The sequence below is a fragment of the Melospiza georgiana genome, chromosome 1 (genome assembly GCF_028018845.1).
Source record: "Melospiza georgiana isolate bMelGeo1 chromosome 1, bMelGeo1.pri, whole genome shotgun sequence".
Classification (NCBI taxonomy): Eukaryota; Metazoa; Chordata; class Aves; order Passeriformes; family Passerellidae; genus Melospiza; species Melospiza georgiana.
In genome coordinates this window covers 132,843,050-132,863,787 of record NC_080430.1, presented here as the reverse complement: position 1 = coordinate 132,863,787, position 20,738 = coordinate 132,843,050, and the positions used below count along the sequence as shown (strand labels likewise).

Sequence of the window (20,738 nt, the reverse complement as noted above, 5' to 3'; positions counted from 1 at the left end):
AGCTCCTGCTGCGCTGTTGCTTCAGCTATCAGGGATGCCTGGTTTTGTGCAGACATGTTTTGAACTTCATATCTAACCAAACTAAAACTATAGATACAATAAAAATTAAATAACCTGCATAGGTCTATGATTCAGAAACTGCATAGGCCTCTGGATCAAAGAGAAGCAAGCATGTCCTAAGGTATTCTGGGGCTGCTCAGAACTACCCTTTAGAACAAGAACCTGTTGAGGAAGGATGCATGCTCATGTAATTGCACTGTTAAGAACTGATGCAGAAAAGAATCATTCATTGATGTGTTACCAAAAATTGCTGGCACTTCTCCTGTGGTTCAATGGCCCCATAAGTAACAGTCCCATTCTACCACATCCCTGAATTCAGATCATACTACAGAAATGAACACAACTGCACTTAAAAATATTACATAGAATAATATCACTTAGAAATATTTCTATAGAAGAGATGAGCAGTTCTATTGTTTTTAAATTACAAGGATAAAATTTGGGAGTTTGAGGATGTGGTAATAAATCTCTTTAAACTGTTTTAACAACACACCTTACCAAGTTTTTTCAGGTCATTGTCAGTGTGGCTTCAAACTGATTTAATGTCAGCTGTATTCTTCCTTTTCACGGGTTCTGTCTCTCTTTGAATAAGTTATTTGAGAAAATTTGACCCTTCTTATGATCTTTGAATGTGATGCCAAGTCTTTCCCATCCTGGGCGCAAATACAACCAGTCAAATACAACAAATACAACAAATCAGTCATTTACATAACAAACAGTCTGGTCAACACCACCTTGTCACCCACTGCAGTGTGAGGCCCAGGGCTGTGCTTTGGGTCAAGCGTTCTCAACCACAATTTGTATTACTGAAATAATACAAAAAGAAATGGCATGATTAGGAACTCTCCTCTCCATGTAGATCTCTTTCCTTAGCCCTACTGGTTGTGCAAATCACCTGCAGGATTGGCCATGAAAAAATGAATGCTTGGGAAGCACTCAAAAAATTGTGATGCACATTTTTCCTCAGTGGTGCCTTGGCAGCCACAGTCTGGAAACTTGTTCCTGAGATTTCCCAACTTGCTTTTTGCACAGTTCCCCTGTATTTCTAACTATGACTCTTCCCTAAAATTCTGGTAACTCTCCTCTTAGGAAGACCCAAAACTGAATTTCCAAATTTGGTGGACGTTTGGGTCTTCTGTAGTTGATATCCACACAGCATACGCTACATTTGAGGTTGTCCTGTATCCTTCCAACATATAACATATTTTGGAAAAAAAAAAGGCCTTTGGTGAAGTTTGTCCCTTAATCTCACCTGAATCCCATTCCTGCCTGGTTTGACTCAATGTTGGTGTGGTGACAGGGTGGCCTGTGCCCTGCAGCGCTGGGGGGACCCAGGGTGACACAAAGGCAACACAGTGAACACTTCCTGACAGCCTGTGTAGAAATGCAGCTGCTTCTCCACGGGGCCACTTGTGGAAATGCTCTTAATGCTCTTCTCAGACGGAAGACTCAGCAGAGTGGGCAGGGAGTAAGTGGGATACAGGACAGTATTTAGTTATTTCTGTGAACTACAAGGGTTAATTGTTTTCTATTTTTTAATTCTCATGCTCACTTCTATCTTTTCAAATAATCTGTCTGGCTTCTGGTCTTTAGTTCTGCTCCTTCTAGCATGAATGTGTTATGTCTATCTTCATGTTTGGCATCAGATATCATCCCCCCAGAGGCTTAAGGATTTTGAGGTTTTGCAGGTCTTAGCTCCAGATCCTTCAAGGGCACTGCCCATAAGTACACTGGTGGTCCATGAGGAGCCCATTTGTTCCCATCATCTTTGCCTGAGAAAGGCCTTCTCTTTGCTTGTTGCAGATGATATTTAGATTCTGCCAAGTATGTAAAACCCTGATAATCATGCATTGTAACATGGAAGTAAAGCTGAGCTTGGTTCGTAAGTTAAAAGACATGCCTGTTAAAGAACACTAAAAAAGTGTTCAAGAATGCTAAAAAAAATACCCTAACATAGTAAATCACCTGCCCTTTGGTGTCTGATGACCCTTAGGATGCTTCCTGTAAGCAGCGCCTTTGTCTTCACATTTGCTCTTTCATGTTTTTTGTTCCTAATGTGGTGTTCTGTTTTCCTACTGTTAAGGAAGGCTTTTTCTGTTTCCCCTTGACTGGGGGCAAGTAGCAACCTCTTCATCTCTCCCCTCCCTGCACACTGGGCTGCCTGTAAGAACCCATGCCTATGTGAGGTCCTACAGATTTTGCCCAAATGGACTTTTACTCCCTTTTCTTCACTGTACTTCACTCACCCACATCAAACAGCGCTGAAATTGTTGCTTAGTTGAATTGAAATCCGGCTGCCTACAAAGGAAGAGGATACACAGAATTAGGTTTTAAGTATTTGCAACATACTTTGAACGAGAAAGATTATATTAAACAATCTGTTTAATATAAGGAATATATTAAACAATCTGTGTGTGTGACACCAACACGGAGCAGACCACTGAAAATCTGGTATGATTGCAGCGGGGAACGCAGCCTAAAAATCAATGACATGGCATGTCCAGAAGGTGGATCTAGAAATAGCAAGTGTGGTAACTGCTGGAGATATCACGTTCCTGGGAGTGGGCTGCACACAGTAAGGCAATCCAGGCACGGCCACCCCCTCTCTGAGGAGAAGGGTCCTGCCTTGTCCCAGCACAGCCCCAGCCACTGCGCCCACACTGTGCAGGGATCGCCAGGGATGTGTTTGTCTGGGAGAGGCTGGGAAAGTGATGAGTGGGGTGAGAGACCGCTTGTGCCAGATTATTTTATTTTCTTACATGGCATATCTACTTTGATAGGAAGGCAACCAGATTGGGAACAAGAGGTGGTTGGGATCTCAGCACAACCCGTTGGCCAAAGTCCTTCACAGAGCACAGGGTAAGCAAAGTGAAGGGCTTGGAAAAACATCTCCCCAGGGTTTCTCCCTGGGCTTTTCTTGCCCTCTCTGGGACGCGGATCTTCTGAGAGACATAGATGTTGCTCAAACACAGAGACCATTATGGTCCTTGTGACCATTTGATTCAGGCTATAAAATGCTGTTTGCTACCTTCTGACTTAAATCACCAGTTGTAGTTTGCAAGTGAGACAGAGATTTTTTGCTTTCCTGCTTACTGCTCCTTTCCCATGTCCAATGACTGATATCATGTGTGTACACGTTCAGTGGTGGAAACATCCTGGCATATGTAAGTGGATCGGGCTGAGGCTCCTAAGCTATGCAAAAGCACCATTTTCCCCAGTTGAGAAATACCATGGACTAGTTGTAGCAAGACTTCTTGTTTTGGCTTCTGAAGCACACATTCTTGGTGCTGTCAATTCCTGCAATATTTATTTTGAAGACGTAGCTTCTGGATCCATGTAACTAGCTACAAATCGCAGCCCTCTTACTTTACCGCCCCTCACCCTTAAAAGTTTGTAGTCTTCTTGTTCAGGGCAAAAACTCTAAAAAAATGAATCCTGAGGCAAAAGCTGCGGGGATTCACAATGAGCTGGCATGTTCGGAATAACCCCGCTTCCCGTGATTTCTGACCCCTCCATTTTGCTGTTTTTCTGACAGCAGAAGCTGCCATCGAGGCTAAGCGGGGAGGGTGGCCGGAGCAGCGGAGCGAGCCCCGGCAGCACAGCGCTAACAACACGCGGCCGGATTTCTCTTGCCAAGAGGGAGCCTTTCCACGTCCCCGGTTTTATACGGGGCCAGCCTTCTCTCAGCCGGTCCAGTCGGTCCGCGGCGCTGCTCATGTTTTCCACTGGGGGGGAGGACGAGAGAGGGGAGACGAGGGCGGAGGAAGAGGAGGAGGGAGGGGGGGGAAAGTTGCTTGAATTTGCGAGGGGCGAGGGCCGGCGGTGGCTGCGCGCTGCTTCTTTCCACTGGCTGGGGGAGCTGCCAATCTGTGTTGTAATCCTGCAGGAATTTCTGCGGGGTTTAACTGGGAGCCGCGGCGCCGCCGCCGCGCACTCGGGGCGGAGGGAGGGCGGCGGAGCCGGCAGCGCGCAGCCTGCAGCCCGCGCGCCCCAGCGCCGCGAGCACCGGGCCCGCCGGGCAGCGCCGAGCGCAGCGCGCAGCCCCGCGGCAGGAGCGCGGCGGGCCGGACCCGGGGCGCCACCGGCCCTGCCCCGCGCCCCTCGGGCGCTGCCGAGCGCCGCCGGCCCCCGCTTTCTCCTTTGTGACCGGCCCCCGGCGGCCGCCGCGCCGGCTCCGCGGGAATAATGCGGGGCGTGTGGCTGGCGCTCACCGTCAGCTTCGTGGCCTGCGCCTCCGGGCAGCCGGTGAGTGCCGGGGCAGAGGGGAGAAGGCGGCGGCAGCCCCGCGGGAGGGGACGGGACGGGACGAGGGCTGGCCCTGGTTCTGCCAGCGGAGTGCGGGGCGCGCAGCCCGAGCCTTGCCCCGTGGCATCGCCGTCCGCGGGCACTGGGCTGGCTCGGGGGGGCATCTGTTGATAGTTGAGCGCGCTGCAAACGGCAGGCACCATTCCATCCCACCCGTCAGGAAAAGAAGGAAAGACACCCTTCCCCCCCCCCCCCCAAAAAAAAAAAAAAACCAAAAAAACCAAACCCCCAAAAAACAACAACATCCCCACGAAGCCGAGAGGACCACCCTGCCGCAGCGGAGCACCCTGCCGCCCTCCAGCGAACCTCGGCCGAAGTTTGCCGCGACGACCCAGCCGCCAGCCGGCCCCGGAGCCCCCCCGGTGCCTCTCTCCCTGCCTCTCCGGAGGAGTGGCGGCTGTCCGGCGGCCTCGGGGCCGCGGCGCGGGGCTGGGTCCGGGAGCGGGGGCTTGTGCCCCGTCCCGGAGCAGCGCCGGGAGCCGCCGGGCCGCCCCGTGGCCGAGCGGCCGCCCGAGGACATCGCCGGCTTCGCGGGCGGTGAGGTGGGAGCGTCCCTTGCAAAATCCACTCCTCACGGCCCGTGGCTGAAAAGAGAAAAAAGGCAGCCAGTACCCCTGGCTGCGCGGCTCAGGAGCTCCCAGAGCCCTCACACAGAACGCCTTGCGCGCCTCCCGGCCAGCCCCGGCTCCGCGGAGCCCGAGCCTGCTGCGCACCCGGCCGGCCCTTCCCCAGGGGCTCGCCGCGAGGTGCTTGGGATAATGCTGCTGTTTACACTTTTTCCGTGCCACGAGTGTATTCGCTAACCGGCCCCTCTGCTTAATGCAATTAGCTCTGTTGCCGGGATTTGTACCTCTGGGAAAGCCTCTCTCCGGCGAGCCTCCCACCCTTTCGTGGCAGGAGCCGGCGAGGACCGGCCAGAGGGTTTTGGTCTCTTCCGCCGGTTTCCGTCTTTTCTGTGGATCTGAGATTGTCTTGCGGGAAGGGGTATGCAAATGACACTGATGCAGAGTTTGGGCAAATATTAGGAAATGATAAATTGAGGTTTCAATTTGAAATTTTAAAAAATTTAATCCAATTAAAATGAGCCGCTTCACTGAACTAAATAACGTCACTAGCTTGGGTTAACTTTTGAAGTTCTCTAGCTGTTGTATAAATTAGCCAAGTCACAGCCTTCATAAAATCTCTCTCATCGTTAGGGATTTCTAAAGGTACAATTGCAAAACATTTTCTTAAAGACTGATTAAAAAAGGGTTGGGTAGAACACTGACCTTTGTTTCCGCTAAGTATAACTGTGCTGCAGAAACACCCTTGTCTAATGAGCTACAATATCCTTTAATTTTATAGAAATGCTGTTAGTACGAAGTTCTCTGATGGTGGAGTAGCTATTAAACTGCCACAGTAATTAGCAGAGTATTAAGTTTGATGGGTTTTTGCCTTAGGATGAACGCACTGTGGCAGTGTGAGGTGGTTGTTGGGGCATATCCCGTGCCGTGTGGTTCAGGGGGCAGGGGGAGAGCGAGGCGGGGGGAGCCTGCCTGGCTCTGCTGCAGCGCCCTCGCTGCTGCCAGAAAGTCGTGGAGGGGCTGAAAAAGTAAAAGGAGGTTGGTCCTTCTCCTTTTCTTTCACCTCCCTTCTTTTTCCTTTAACTGTGCCTGGCAGCAGCTTCACAGTCCCTTAAGATAGGATTTTGTAGACCAGTCTCTGGGAAAAGACAGATGCCAAATCTCTGTTCTCTGCAGAAGTCCGTCCTTGTCATAAGAAGAATTCTATACGGATGCTTAAAAATCCCTCCCAGCTCTCCATGCCACTGTCAAATGGATTTAGCTCTAAATTTCTTCATGTTTTTAGATTCTACTATTTATCATTATCTAGGCAAAACCATACTGTAAAAAATCTTCTTTCTGATGAAGTAAATTATCCCAAATAATTCTGAGCAAAGGAGCGGGAAGCTGCAGCAGGTTTTGTTTCTTAAAGCAATGTGTTCCCTGTGTTTGGTCCGCATAACCACCCAACGCTTTTCCTGGGGTGGGCCAAGGAGATGTTAGCACTGTGTTAAGAATGCTCTGGAAGTGAGACCTGCCACGGAACGACGCCGGGAGTGGTTTGTGGTGCTGGGTGCGTGCTTCGTGTGCCGTGGTGTGGCTGTCGCACCGCAGCTGTGCCGTGCCGTGCCGTGCCGTGCCAGCTCCCCCGGGGGAGCAGCTGCTTCGGGACAGAGCTGTGATGGAGAGGGAGAGACGGAGCCCAGCCTGTTAGTGCCAGCCTGCACACGGTGGCAAGTGTTAGCCACAGCAAAGCTGGTGGATTGCAGCTGGGGCTTGCGGAGTGCTCTGCTGCCGTCAGCGCAGCGTGAAGTGAGACATCAGATTACACTGGGTTCTGGTAACCGATGTGCGTCTGGAAGGACGTGGGGGATTCACCCGGGCTTGGCTGAATGGCAAAAAATGTGCTTTCTAGCTACCTTGAAAGTTTCTTGGTTTGCTTATAAGAGAGGGAAAGACAGTGACATGAAACTGTTGGAAAGAAAAGGAAAACTGTGAGTGAGAGGCCTGATGCACCTTTTAAAAGGTTGAGCCCCTGAGCCCAGTCCTGATGATGCTGGGAGCCAGCTTTTGCTGATTTTAATAGCACCAGAGAGCAGTGCCAAGTATCCAGCTGTAGTTGTCAGCTCCCATTCGGGAGAGGCTGATAAACCTTTCTGTTTTGTTCTGGTTTGCAGCAGTGGGACGAATGGTTTTCCAGAGCTTGTGTGACAGTCGCATCCTCTCTGTGTGCCCAAGTGCACACTGAGAAACTTTGCTGGCTAGCAGGTTGTGCTGCATGCTGCAGTGTTATGGTGCTGCTCTCCTCACAGCAGGCTGAGTCCATCTCTCCCCAGGAAGCTTCTGGAGTCTGGAGACTGCTTCACATCGTCAGTACGTGCCTGTGGGGCTGGATTTGGGACTGTCAGTGAAACAGCAGTGGGGCATCACCTGAGTGATCTTGTGGTTTCTTGTGTAAGCATCTGACCTCTGAGTTGTTAGCGTAAATATAATCATTGAACGATGATCCAAGGCTGATATTTGGTATATTTTTTCAGAAGTATTTAGTATTTGAGAACCATGATGCTGTAATTTTCCTACTTTTGTTACTAATGGTTACTTTGGTTTTGGAATTTGGAAAATTGATAGTGTGCTGGAGAGGAGGAATGTTTTTTTTGAAAAAGGCAGTTAGACTTCAGAGATAGTAATTAGAGGACAAGAAGGGCTGAAGAGATAGCTGGTATTTAGATTTATATGCTGTGTGTGTCTCTCACATGCATTAAATTTGCTTTGTCAAATAAGTTCCAAAGAAGAGAGGAAGTCTTTTCTGTCGTTATTTATTTCTACCCACCTCCAATTCTCATGTACCTTTTCTTCTCACTATAGAATTAATAAATGCTTATCCATTGCTTTTTGTGGTTTGGCAACACCTGGAATCTGCCTTGTTTGATTCTCTTGCTCTGGCTGAGCTTCTGGGTTCTGCCATCCATCAGCTGCTTGCACTGCCATGCGCTGAAAATTCTGGGGAGCTCTGGGGTTTGCCACCAGTCCTGAGTATTGCAGCCACCTCTTAGATGGATGTTCTCAGGAGTCACTTTCTGGAAATGGGTTTCTCTCTCAGGTTAGATTATCATTTAAAAATTAAAGAACAGATGACTCTTGACCCCAGATCAAACACTGAAGTTCTTCTTTTTAGTATCTTAGCCCTGAGGTCTGCATTGGAGCTGACTTAGTATTGAGGCCTGAAGTGCAGAGATGTTTTCTCTGCATTTTTTCCTAGATCCTTATCAAAGAAGTAGATGAGAGCATCATCTTCAGGAACAAGTCAGGACAAATATCTTAGGGTTTGAAGTTGGGTGCTGGGATTGTGGTTCTTGGGCAGATAACTCCTCTGTGGTAGGTTTGAGACAGTTACTGCAGCTAATGGAATAAAGATGGTGGACTTTGGAGTATGTGGAGTAAGTCTGGATTTTGCTTGGAGATTTGGTGGATCTAAATTTCTGTAGTCCTAAATTAAGTGTAATCTCAGGATGACAAGATAAGGACCTAATTTCTTGACTATTAGAGGTGCAAGGCATGAGAAGTTACATGTCAAACACACAGCCATGATCCAATGCCTCTGGGAGGGTGGGGTGGATGGTGGGGAGCTGCCTGCCATCCTTGGTGGGGAACGTGGCATCTTGGCAGGGCTTCCTGAGCTTGGAGAAGAGCCTGCAGAGGAGCCAGTTGTTCGCAGAGTTCTCCATTTGCACTGCTCTTTGTGGCGAGTTGTCTTTATAAAATGTCAGGCAGAGGCATATGGATGGCATTATTAATTCCATTTTCTCACCAAATTGACTTTTGCCATTGAGCAACTTAACCATCTTGCTTATGTCAAAGAATTGCAGGCTTTAGTAAGGCTCAATGGCCGAACAAAGAGCCCTTGTCTAGTTATGGAGAAGTGCTCTTTTGTCTTCTGAATAGATTTGACAGACTATGATTTTTAACATAAATGTTGTATTTGAGATTGGCAAGCTTATTTGAAGCTTCATATAAGACCCTACTTGAATCTGAATCATAAAGATGCCCTCTGTGCTGCTGCATTTGAGAGAGGATGCACAAGTCATAAGCAAGTGATTTGATCCGCATTCAAGTCACTTTGCAGTCAGTGTTGTAGGAAGCATGAGAGAATTACTGGAGGCTGTTCTGTGAACAGCCTGTTGTTTGGTTATCTTCACTTCAAGCTTACAAGATGGTAATAAATTGCTATCTATAATCTTTTCAGGACTAGTAATTTATTCATAGGTTACATGACACTATTCAGTGATTTGGGAACATTATTTCTCCTGCTCACATTGAAGTATAATTTCCAAGCTCTGGAGTACAGACTGCATTGGTGTTTGACCCTCTAATAATGACAGTTCTCTGTATGTATGTTGTTTTCTTGATTAGCTCAGCCCTGGGGGATGCTTTCAAAAGCGTACTAGATATTTAGGCAGGAAAACAGAATATGTGTAATCCTCAGAAGTACTGGAATACTGATTGCAGTGGGAGAAAATGCAGCATTTAACAGCCATTTGCAACAAGTGCATTTGCGCTGAGCAAATTATTTTTGTTGATGTCTCCAGCAGGAGTTTCATTTAAAGTGAAATAATGACTAATAGGGTGGTGATGAATCTGCAGAAATTGGCCTTGTCCATAGATAGGCTATTAGAGTGTAGTGTGTATATAAGCTGTGCTTAACTAAAGCCTGAGCTGGTCTGCTCCATCTTAAATCACTATTTTTAGTTTATATATAAACAACTTCTTCAGAAATCTCCCTTCTAAGCTAAATTGTTTTGTTCCCAAGGTGAATTGATTTGGGGAAGTTCAAATAAAAACCTGTTTGGCTGTGTTTGAGTTGTGAGGGTGAAGATAAATACATTGTACTTTTATTAATAGTAAGGAGACTGAGGGACTTACAGAAGGTCGAATAGCCTGTGGTATACACAGGCACAGAATCAAAATGTTCAGAAGCCAGCACTGTGATTAACAACCAGAATATATTGTCTGTATTTAAATATTATGTTGTCAGACATCTTTTGTTCCCATTTGATTAACCGTAATAATGCATAATTTTCTCTAGAGGTGCTTCCACACTAATGGAAGTCACTTGTCACCTTTGAGATTGTGTGTGTGAGGTGTGAGGTGACCCATCCCTGTTATTTGAAGTGTATTTCAGAAGTGTGACTGTCTTTGTGGACTGAGAGGACTGATTCTCACAGAGCTGTAGGAAAGAGAGCTGCTAAGGTAATATAGCCTGGGAGATGAAGTACATCCCAGGGAGCAGTTGTGTGCATGACCAGTGTAGCCTCAAGACTAAAGATGCTTCAATAGAAAACAAAAAAATGCATCATACTTGCTGCCACCTGAAAGAATAACCTAACCAGGTCTTCCCTCTCCCGCCTTCAACAGGATCTCTTCTCGTATGTCTTTCCATTAATTATACAAGTAGAAGCAAGCCTTCCTCTTTCTCTGGGCTGAGCTGTATTAATTCCAGCTGTGTTGATTCTTCAGTATCTGCAGGAGTAGCTGGCTGGACACCCTACCTGAAGGGCACAGCCAAACCCCACCCACTTGATATCTTTTGGGTTTAAGAGCTGAGTCCTGTTTGCTTTTTGGACTGGGGTCTGCAGGGGAAGGCTAGAAATGGGTTTGAAGACATTGTGTGTGTTGCAGGCTGCGGAAATGAGCGATGCCCAGGAGACGGATTCTTCCTTTTCCAGGTTGTTTATTTGTGCTCACTGTGGAGATTCCAGAATCAGGATGTCACTTAAACTGTTTACCAGGTGAAAGCATCCACAAAGCCTTTCCATTCAAATCCTTTTCAAGTGTGGTTCCATGTTCTAACACATAGTCACTGAGGTGTGACATTAGTGCTCTTCTTATAATTCAGAATGAAAGCCTGCAAGGGAAGCAAAGCGGAAAGGTGAAGGTAGTTCACAGTAATGGAAACACACCGTCTTTGGGACAGCCAGAAATTGAGCTTCTGTTGAATATAAATTTGTGACATTGTATAAATAAAAATAGATGTGCCTCAGCAGCACTAATAATAATAATAATAATAATAATAGTAATGTATAATTCCTACAGCAAGGATGTGCATAAGATAATGCTGCTGAGAAGCAAGATTCTGATGATTTTTGTGGAAGGCAGATTGCAAAACCTTTAGGTCCTGTCCTGTCTGGGGACTGAATCTTCTCCCATTTGGGAGCTCAGAGGCACTTGGTACTTGCTGGTGGTGGCAGTGCAAGCACAAAGGAAAGTGTTTGTCCAGCAAGGAGAAGGAGCGTCCATGAACAGCGTGTGTGGAATTTGGTTGTGTTAGTTATGAGCTTGTGTAAATGTCATTGAGGGAAGGTGTAAAGTGCTCAGGAACTGCTGAGGCAGTGCCCAGAGTTAGAAGATTAATGCTTTAGAATAATTGGTAGCTTAAGCATATGTAGCATCTGCAACTCACAAATTTCCTTTTCCATGGTATAACAAGAAAAATGGCTAGTCCTGGAGATAGGCAGAAAAAGTGATTAAAGTGCCATGTGTATATTCTAAATTCTTGTCTTTGGTGAAGCTGTTTATGATTTTCCAGACATATGCTCTTTGATTATTTTTCATCCATGAAGGCTGATTTTTTTTTCAATGTGGTATCTAAAATGTCATGAAGTGAAACCTCTTGGGGTACTTTGAAATTATGTGTTCACAAAGACTGTCTTCCACAGAGCATTCAGTGCTGACCTCTCTCCAGCTGTTGCAGTTCTAGCTTGAAAGGTCTTTGAAACTTTGTGTGTTTGTGTTTTATATAGAACTTTATTCTATATGGAGCTCTATTTTACATACTTTTTATTTTTTTTTTATTCTGTTTTGTGTGTGTGTGTCTTTCAAGTGTCAGGACAAGAAATGCCCCAGAGAACATGCTTCCCAGTTAAATAAACAGAACAAAATATCTCTCAAAATTGTGTTTAATAATTTTCTTGGCCTGAATTAGTGTGGAAGGGGTAGCCTCTCTGCCTTTACTTACCAGGAAGAAAAGCCTTAAACAAAAGGTGCTATTTTAATTTTTTTTCTTGTTTCTTCACTTGTAATTTAATACAGCAGTTTTCATAAATTTTCCCCCAAATGTATGATTTGATCCTCAGTAGCTCCCATTGGTGCCTTTGGTTTGACTCACCAGCACAGCCTTTTCTCTGCCCTCAAAGCCCTGGTAAGGTGATAGGCATGCTCATCACTGCAAAATGTGAATGAAATGGAAAAATTTGGGTCTAAGAAGAAAAACCAGGAACAGTGGTTAGCATAGGTCTGTACCTGACCTCACCAGGCTGGGAGGTCCCACCAGAGCTGCTGTGACCTGAACGGACTCCTGGCTCAGCAGAAATTGTCTGTGTTGCAATTGAATTTGCCTTTTTATGGCTTTTGACCAAAATATTTCAGTGGACATATCTGTCTGCTGTATGAAGGCATGACAGATGTCTCCAGAAATTTCCAGGGGGTTTGGCAGTGACCAAGCCCTCTGGCAAACCATGAGATAGATGGTTTTTGCTCTTCTAGTAGGAGCTGTGGCCTTTCCTGCAGCACAGAGCATCTGTTGGTTTGCAGAGGAGAGGAATGCTATGAGGGTGTTGCAAGAAGGAACAAGTCTGGTAACTGACTATAAAGTGATAGATTATTTCACAGCCTTAAATAATGAAGACTCATGATTGGTGTTTGGATAATGTTTTGACATCTCAGTATTGCTTGATGGTCACTGTGCAGTGTTTGAGGGAGAGGAAAGTAGGTTCCCTGGCCACCTGGTAAAAACAGACTTATCTCCTTTAAGTCTGCAGGTGCCCGAGAAGGCAGGGCCTTGAAATGGAGTTGGCTCATTGTCTCCGCTCACATTGCCTATTGCAGATGTTTTTCTCTGGTGCTGTTTAGCCCAGCCAGCCATGCCCTGTTGAGGAGCAGGGCTGTGCCTGCAAGGGGGATCTCTGCCTTTGGTGGGGCTCATGCTCAGTAATAAATGGCCTTTCTGCTGCTGGTGGAGAGGCAGTCGTGTGCCCATGACATTGGCTCTCCCTGATGGAGGGAACTTCTGAGCTCCTGGTAACACAGAGCATTTGATTCAAAATGGTTTGAGATAGTACTCTTAATAGTATTGCTGCCATGAAAATGCCACTTCTTGTCTGTTTCACAACTGCAGGGCATTAGAAAAGGGAAAATACCTTTCCTTTCTTTTGTTTTTGTTCTTACGATAATTCACAGCTTGAAAAGCTTGACCATCTCTCTCCTATTTAACCAAAAGCTGGTGACTTGGCATTTTTATGTTGGTCTCTTCGGGTGGACACCTTGAATTGGTCTTCTGCCTGGTGACATAAGCTTTATAGTGATGTAGATTTTCTTACACTTTTTTTGAGAACCATTAATGTTATCTGTGGGTTAAAGAAGTCTTCTGTGTTTCTGAATATTTTATGATGGTACTGACTTCATGGGCCAGTCAGTATTTAATTTTTGAGTTTTCTCCTCTGATCTCCTCTATCTGCACTGAAAGAATTTGGGAGCTTTAGGTTATGACAAAAATCCCCTTACTTTAGAGAAAGAAATGTGGTGGTTCTGTAATGTACAAGTGGGAGTCTCTGTGATTATTTTTTGCCATTTCTTGTTGTTTCACCAAACATCTGAGGCTTGCCTCCTCTGTTTTTCATGAGTAAATGTATTTGACTTGAGGAAACTGATGAGGACTGAGGAGAACTTCTGGCAGACACTGTCATTCTTAAAAAAAGTAGGTAGGATCCTTTGTCATGAAGGTTGTTGCTGCATAGACACTCGGAGCTGGCATAGTTTCCACATAGTAAAGTTGCTCACATGGCATTTCTGTATTTGTGATCAGAGATGGAGGGTCCTAAGGGAGGATTAGCAAGAGTATTTTTGGGGATTTCTCTATGGCTTCCTAGAGATGCACAGAAAAAGCTAATCTCTCTCTCTCTCTCTTTCTCTCATTATTCAATTCAGCTAATCTAATTGGAAAACCTCCTTAGAGCAGTCTCTGGTAGCTAGCTGTAGCAGCTGTACAATTAGTAGTGTCACCTAACAGGAGAGCTAAACAAGGAGCAATAGGAAACTGGAGTAGGATGTTTTGGTGTATCATAACAACCCTCCCAAGAACCAAGCTTGCTAGAGTGAATTCAGCTGTGAATTTTAAGAGCTTAAAAAACCTGAGGAAAAGTCTGAATTTTCAAAGACTTAAAATTCTGAGTGACGCGATGAAATAGTTTTAATCTCTAGGCATTGTTGCAGGTTATTTATAGATTGATTTTTTTAAATTAAAATTGCCACAAACAGGACTGAATATGGGTCTGCTGGGCTCTACTGCCTATTCCTCAGAGTGTGAACAGTGAAGCTGAGCAGGGAAGAGGTGTATAATTAACTGCTTTATATGTATGGGGACATTTCCGTGGCCTTTTCCCTCCCAGCTTGGCTGCTGGACTGTGTTTTATTTGCAGATAGCCCTGAAGGCCATCAGGAGCAAGAGCTGGCATGGAGGAGAGCACCAGCCCCATCAGGAGGTGATAGAGCCATTGGCAGTGATGTTCCCTGGTTGCACTGTCCAGGACTGTGCCTAGGCACAGGAGGCAGAGACAGGTTTGCATTTGAATCACCAGCTTGGCACTTTCCAGCTTCACACCATTAATTACTGTGATGCTAATGCCATTTAGCCATCTCTCTATATCCAGGAAGCATTTAGATAAGAGCATGTGTGGGGCAAGTCATGATTTAGCAATCTCTGTGGAGTTACGTGGTTGTCATACTTGGAATGTGTGACCTGTGGTTATAAAGGATAGGTTTTGGAAGTGCTGTTAACCAAGTGGCATATGTCAGGGACTGGAAAATCTAGGCTATTTATAACTGTCCACAGGTGGAGAAGGAAGCAGCAATACATAATACCAGTAATAATTATCAGCAGTATAGAAGTTCATCTCTTAAGCCGTTGAGTCTAATGCACTAAAAAGTATTTGATCTGAAGCCTGGCACAGCCTTCAAATGGAGCCGTTCAAAGGCGTCCTGACCTAATTTTGCTGCAGAAGTGTGTGAGTCTTTCTCATTCCCCTAATTTCTTGCAGAAGGTTTCAATGATAAAGTCTTCATCCTCTACATGTGCATATATTTTACTGCAGAGCTTTTGAATAAAAGCAGCCCTTGCAGGCCAGGTGGTAAATATAGTGCTCAGCTTAACAGAAAAGACATTCAGTTTATCAGAGACATGTCCTCCTGTGTTTTGCAGTTGTCAGTTAGCCTTCCTTAAGACTTCTTTTTATTTGCTGGATTAATTTTTTTATTTTTTGTGATTAATTGAAGTTCAATGCTGGCTCTGTACCTGTGAGTAAAGGCTTTGTATTATGCTGAACTTCTATTATAGTGAAAACCTCTAAAATGTAAAGCAGCTTTTAAATAAAAGTTTGCTTTCTTTTCAAGGGAAATAAATAATGAAATTATAAGGCATTGTCCATGTAGCTATGTAAATTTATCAGTTAAAGCATAAAGCATAAGTGCTTTGACTTTCCTCTGAGTAAATCAAAGCAGATGTAAGACATGTCTTAATGGACTTTTGTCTTCAAAAGAAAATGGGGAGAAAACAAATTTATTTTTCAACAGTGACAAAATAGAGTGTACTGCAGGGATGGACAGTGCTCTGTTATTGTCTGTGTTGGTGTAGACTGTTTCTATGAGAAGATAAAAACTAACAGAGCAACACAAACTGAAGGCTTTTAAATTCTTTCTGACCTGTCACTTGTACAATTTCTCATGCCATTATCACCACGGTGGTGCTGTAAGACTACCGATTTCCTACCAGAAGTATTGCTTTTTGTTCAGTGTGGGGTGTTTTAACTTGTGCTGGTGATATTTCTGAACAATACTGCACAGTACATGGTAACTGCAGTGCACTTAATTGTAATTTATACCTTAAGTTATTTATTTGCTCTTTTTCTTTGCAATCTCTTGTGCTTCCAACCTCATTAGACTGATTTTTTCTTTCCCTCCTGCTGCTTTTGTGCTATCAGGCACAAAAGGTAACTTAGCATTGGCACCGCTCTTCAGTCTCATGTTGCAAGTACAGGATCCAAGAGCAGAAGAAAAGGTAGATGAAAATCTGGGCTGGCTCTGGGCCTTTGCCCACTCTCAGGAATCCTTCTGCTCACTCGGCTCACAGCAGTGAAAAAGAGGGAGTGGGGAGGAGCTGGTTGTGAGTGACCAAAGTATTGGCAGAGCTGTTGGCAGGAAGGGGATGCTGGACTGCTGACATGTCTTGGCCAGACCTTAATTAAAGGAGAAGCCTGGAGGTGACTGGTTTGGGCTGGAAAAGAGTTGCTGTATCAGGCATGCTAATTCCATCTTGGACTCATCAGCTGTGTCCGTTCGACAGCCCTGGAGCACGCAAATCAAGCGTTTAAGCAGACATGGATCATTTGAGCACTGCATCCCTCACCCCCTTTGCTTTTTGGAAAGTGAGTGTGTGGAGCCAAATGTTACAGCTTGGCATTTCTCTCTGTTCTTTGGATTTTCTTGGAAAACTTCCGTGTTCTCCCTTCTGACTGCGGAAGGATGGGAATGATGAGTGCAAATTGCTCCTCCTCCGATCTACAGCCTCGCTTCAAAACTTATTTTGTGCAAATGACCATTTGTTTAAGTGATCAGTAACTGTGTTCGCTCAGATGGAGGGGGAGCTGTCTGAAGTTGGGGCTAGCTGAAGTGTCAGGTTACCAAGGGCACTATAATCAAGGTGACAGCTGCTTTCCTTATGCTATACTGAAACAAAATACCCCAGCCATTCAACAGAGCCTCACCAAATACATTAACCTCAGTGTTTTTACTCCTTCCACAAGTTGGTGGATTACTTAGCACTCCTGGCTAATGAAATACAGGAGTGCTAATCTCTCTCCATGGATACCAGAGGGGAAAATGTTGAGTGTTGCTACCCCAAGAGTGCAAACGTGTGCCTGAGCTAATGACCATACTCAAGGCCTGCAGTGCAGCAAGTGAAGTGGTTTCTCCTCGGGTGCTTGTGCTCCCTCTGGAGATGCTGAGCCTGGCACAGGGAGGGCTGGGATTATCTGTGGCTCAGCAGCTGCTGTGTGGATGCACACCTCTCCATACCCTGCGGTGAGCAACCTGTTAACCCAACCCTGTCTCCCTCCCACCTCTTGAAGGTATTTGCACTTGCCCTTAAGTAACCATTTCTTTCTTTGGCTTCTTAAGCTGACACACTTTGACGTACTCAGGGGTGAAAAATGGGAGGTGCTTCTTGAAATAGCCTTGATGTGCTGTACAGGAGAAGCCTTGTTTGAGGAGCAGGCTATGAGAGTCCTCTCTGAGCTCTTCTTTCACCTCCCTTTGAATAATCCCAGTTTGTTTTATTTTAAAGAAAAACTCATGTGGGTGTCTTAGCCACAAAAAAAAAAACCCCACAAAAATATGTTGCTGAGGTTTGTGTGCAGTTTATTTCCAGTAATGAAGGGCAGGCCTGTGTAGGGAAGAAGTTTATGTGAAAGAATGGGATAAATAAGACTATTAAAATATGCTGGTCCTGGGCTTTATTGTGGGTCTTTGAGTAAAGTTCTGAGAATAATCATCTGGTAAAAAGCCTTTTCTTAATATTCACCCCTTGAGAAAGAATTGGTGTTTGACCTGCCAGAGGCTTATTCCGAGAGCAGTCAGAAGGCTGCAAACTGAGGTTTCCTTTGAGGCACAGGGACCCTTTCTCTGGCAGCTGAGGAAGGGTCTGCATGAGAAGAAGGGAGGTTGAAGTGGGAAGCATGAATCTGTAGAGACAGCAGGAGTAAGAGACTTAGAAATTGCAGGGGGTAAAGCTAAGAATAATCTTAGAGTTGCTGAGCTGCACTGCACAGAAAGCATAGCTTTAGCTGGAACATCAAACTGCCACATCCCCTCTTGGGTTAGGAAAGGCAAGAAGAAGGAGTAAAGAACTCTGAGAAAATCATCTGAGTCAAACTTGACTCACACAGGTCTGAAAAAGTGCACTAGGAGTTTCACTGAGTATACTGTAATAGCTGGCTGTAACAGGAGGGAAGCTGGGCAGCCTCCCGCTGCAGAGTTTGCAGGAGACTCCTTCCTTGCTCCCTCCATGCAGCCCTCCTGGTCCTCTGCACTGCCAGGGTGACTGAAAACCCACCTTCTCCTGGCCAAAGAGCCTCCAGCCTAGGGAAAAGCACATCTGTGTTACTTCACTTGTGGTCAGTTCCATGAAATGTTCCCAGCATTTAGAGTATGCACTGAGCAGTGCTGATACTTGGGTCAGGGCAAAGAAAAGGGATGAGAGTTAAGTTACTGGCAGAGCATGAACTTAATGTTTTCTGGGTTTCAGCTCCTCGGCTGTTTCAAAGCACCTAGTTTATCCTTTTATCTTTTCTCAGTCACACCTAACTTGAACAAAGCCTATGCTCTGCAGAGACTCTTGGAAGATATTCATTTTGAAGTGGAGAAACTGCTCAGCAGTGAGAGAGCATGAAAATCTGACAAACAAGTTTGTTGCCTCATAATTTTTCATCATAGAAGATCTGGAGCACAAGGCACCCCAAAAGCAAATTCCTCATCAGCAGAAGACTGGGAGATGCATCCAGGCTTTCCTGGGGAGCTATTTACCCTTTGCAGGAAGATGGCTGGGGTGTGCCAAGTCCCTGCTTGTGCAGCAGAGACCCCCGTATGTCCGTACTGTCCAAATTCTTGAGATTTTTTTGCTTTAAAATCCGAGCAGAATCTGAACCTGTAAGGCTGACTTACTGCATGGGAGACATCTTCCAATGGAGGAGGAACAAACCAAGAAAACTAGAATTGTTTTAATAAGATTTTTAAGGCTGTTTTTTTTTTTTTTTCTTTTTTTCATAATTATTTTTAATCCTCTCCAAGCCATGTAAGATGCATTGGAAGAAGGCAGTGTGCTCCTTAGGTGTGGTGCAGGACTTATGACCAAAATGAATAGGCTTCACTGGATGGTCATTGAGTACATGTTCTGGAAATAACTCCTTCATTTTCTCTTGGGGTTTGGGAAATGAAGGGAGACTTTCTTTCAGCCCTTCTACTTATTTAAAATAATACACTGGCATGCCAAGCAGAGCAGGATTAATTTTTTTCTAATGCTGGGAGAAGAAGCCTGTGATTAAGAAACTTGGCAGTATGTAACTCTTAGTTTTCTTGTATTTTTGATGCTTCTGTTTGTATGCTAGGGTGTTCAAAAAAGCATAAGTCAGGGTATTTTTGGGAAAGTTGTGAAATGGATGACATTTTCCAAAAGGACAGTGTGTCTCTTGGCAGCATCATGGTCAAACAAGTAAATATATGTAGTTACTGTGTCATACCCCCCTCACTGTGATTGCAATTCCAGGCAGTCTTGGAAATACCACAGATATCAAATCCAAGTATATTTCCTCCATATTTCATTAATTTCAAATTACTTTTTAATTTGATGATAATGGCTGGATTGATGCACAGTAAATAAATACACTGGATTTCTAATGAAATTAGAATAAGTTAGGGGTGAAGTAGCATGGAACTCCAGTGAAGATGTCTCAGCACTTATTGTGAGAAAAAGGTATCAACTTCTGTTCACATTTACCTCTCAGCTGACTCCTGCTAACAGAGCTGGTTTGGGTGTCTGTATTTCCCATGTGGAGAGATCTTCCCTCAACTAATAAAAAGTGTCAAACTGTGCTGAAGATTTTGTAGAAGAGATGGTGTAATGCTGTCTTACTGCTGCTGAGCTCTTGTGTGTACAGAAGGCACTGAGAAAGTCAGGTGGAGAGACACAAGGAAAGATAAGAGCCATGGTGTGACTTTACATGCTGAAAACTGTTCTGTGACTGCTCACAACTGTTAATTAATGCCATTCCAGAAGATAATGCATGTTTTGAAAGTGGCTGCAGCAGTAGATAGGAGAGAGGCAGCTTTTTCTGAAAAGAAAGTAGAGCCTTGAAGACAATCCATGTACTGTACATTTTGATTCCTTCTACTTTTGTTTTTGTTGGGTTTTTTGGTTGGTGGTTTTTTTTTGGGGGGGGGGGGTGGTTTTTTTTGTTTTGTTTTGTTTGTTTTTGTTGCATGGAGGATGTGACTGCAGTCATTTCCTCACTCTGCTCTGTCCAGGAGCCAAGTGAAGCACTGATGGAAAGTGAGTGGCATTGTCATTCCCACTGCCTGTGCCAGAAGGTGAAAGAGCTGACTTCTCGCCAGGCCCTGAGCTGCTCACCCGCGTTATGGTGCTACAAGCTATGTGAGAGATGAGAGAGATGGTGATGGTGGAATTGTTTGTGGGACTTCAGAGGATGACCCAGGGAAGTGGGGATGTTCTTGTGTAGCTCTTGTGAAAACAGAGGACCACCTTCACTAGGAGAAGAAATGGGACAGACTGGCAAGTTGGAGCTGACTGCTTGGGTGGGAAAAACCCCAAATACCCACTGTGGTATTTAACATCTGAACTGATATGGCTGTCATGGCAGTACTTAAGCATAATCTAAGGAATTTCTGGCTCCTTCTACAGCAACAGCAAATCAGTTACTACTTTGTTATGCTCATGGAGGAAACACACTACCTGTATCTCATCAGTTTTATCTTTGAAAATCTATGTTGTTCAGGGCTTTCAGCATATGAATTAACCAAGTTGAAGTGCGTGCGTTACAGTGCATATGGTTATAAATTCTTACTTACGTGGTGGAAATTAGCTAATATTTTAAATGCGATATTAAAACTTACTTAGCTCTTATCTAATAAATATTTATTAGCTGCTAAATATCAGTCATTCATGCCTGATGAATGAGGTTCTCCAGGAGGCAGCTTCAGCTGGGAAGGCATCTC

At 45.0% G+C, this 20,738-nt stretch overlaps 1 protein-coding gene across 1 annotated transcript in view; it reads left to right on the top strand.

Moving 5' to 3' along the window:
* The first annotated feature begins 4,145 nt into the window (after positions 1 to 4,145).
* The window catches only part of SDC2 (syndecan 2), a 60,389-nt gene continuing 43,796 nt past the window's right edge, over positions 4,146 to 20,738 (top strand). Inside the window, exon 1 of the mRNA XM_058038605.1 lies at positions 4,146 to 4,305. Within this exon, the coding sequence (XP_057894588.1) occupies positions 4,246 to 4,305 (60 nt within the window). The 5' untranslated portion in view covers positions 4,146 to 4,245. The remainder of the gene's footprint in view (positions 4,306 to 20,738) is intronic.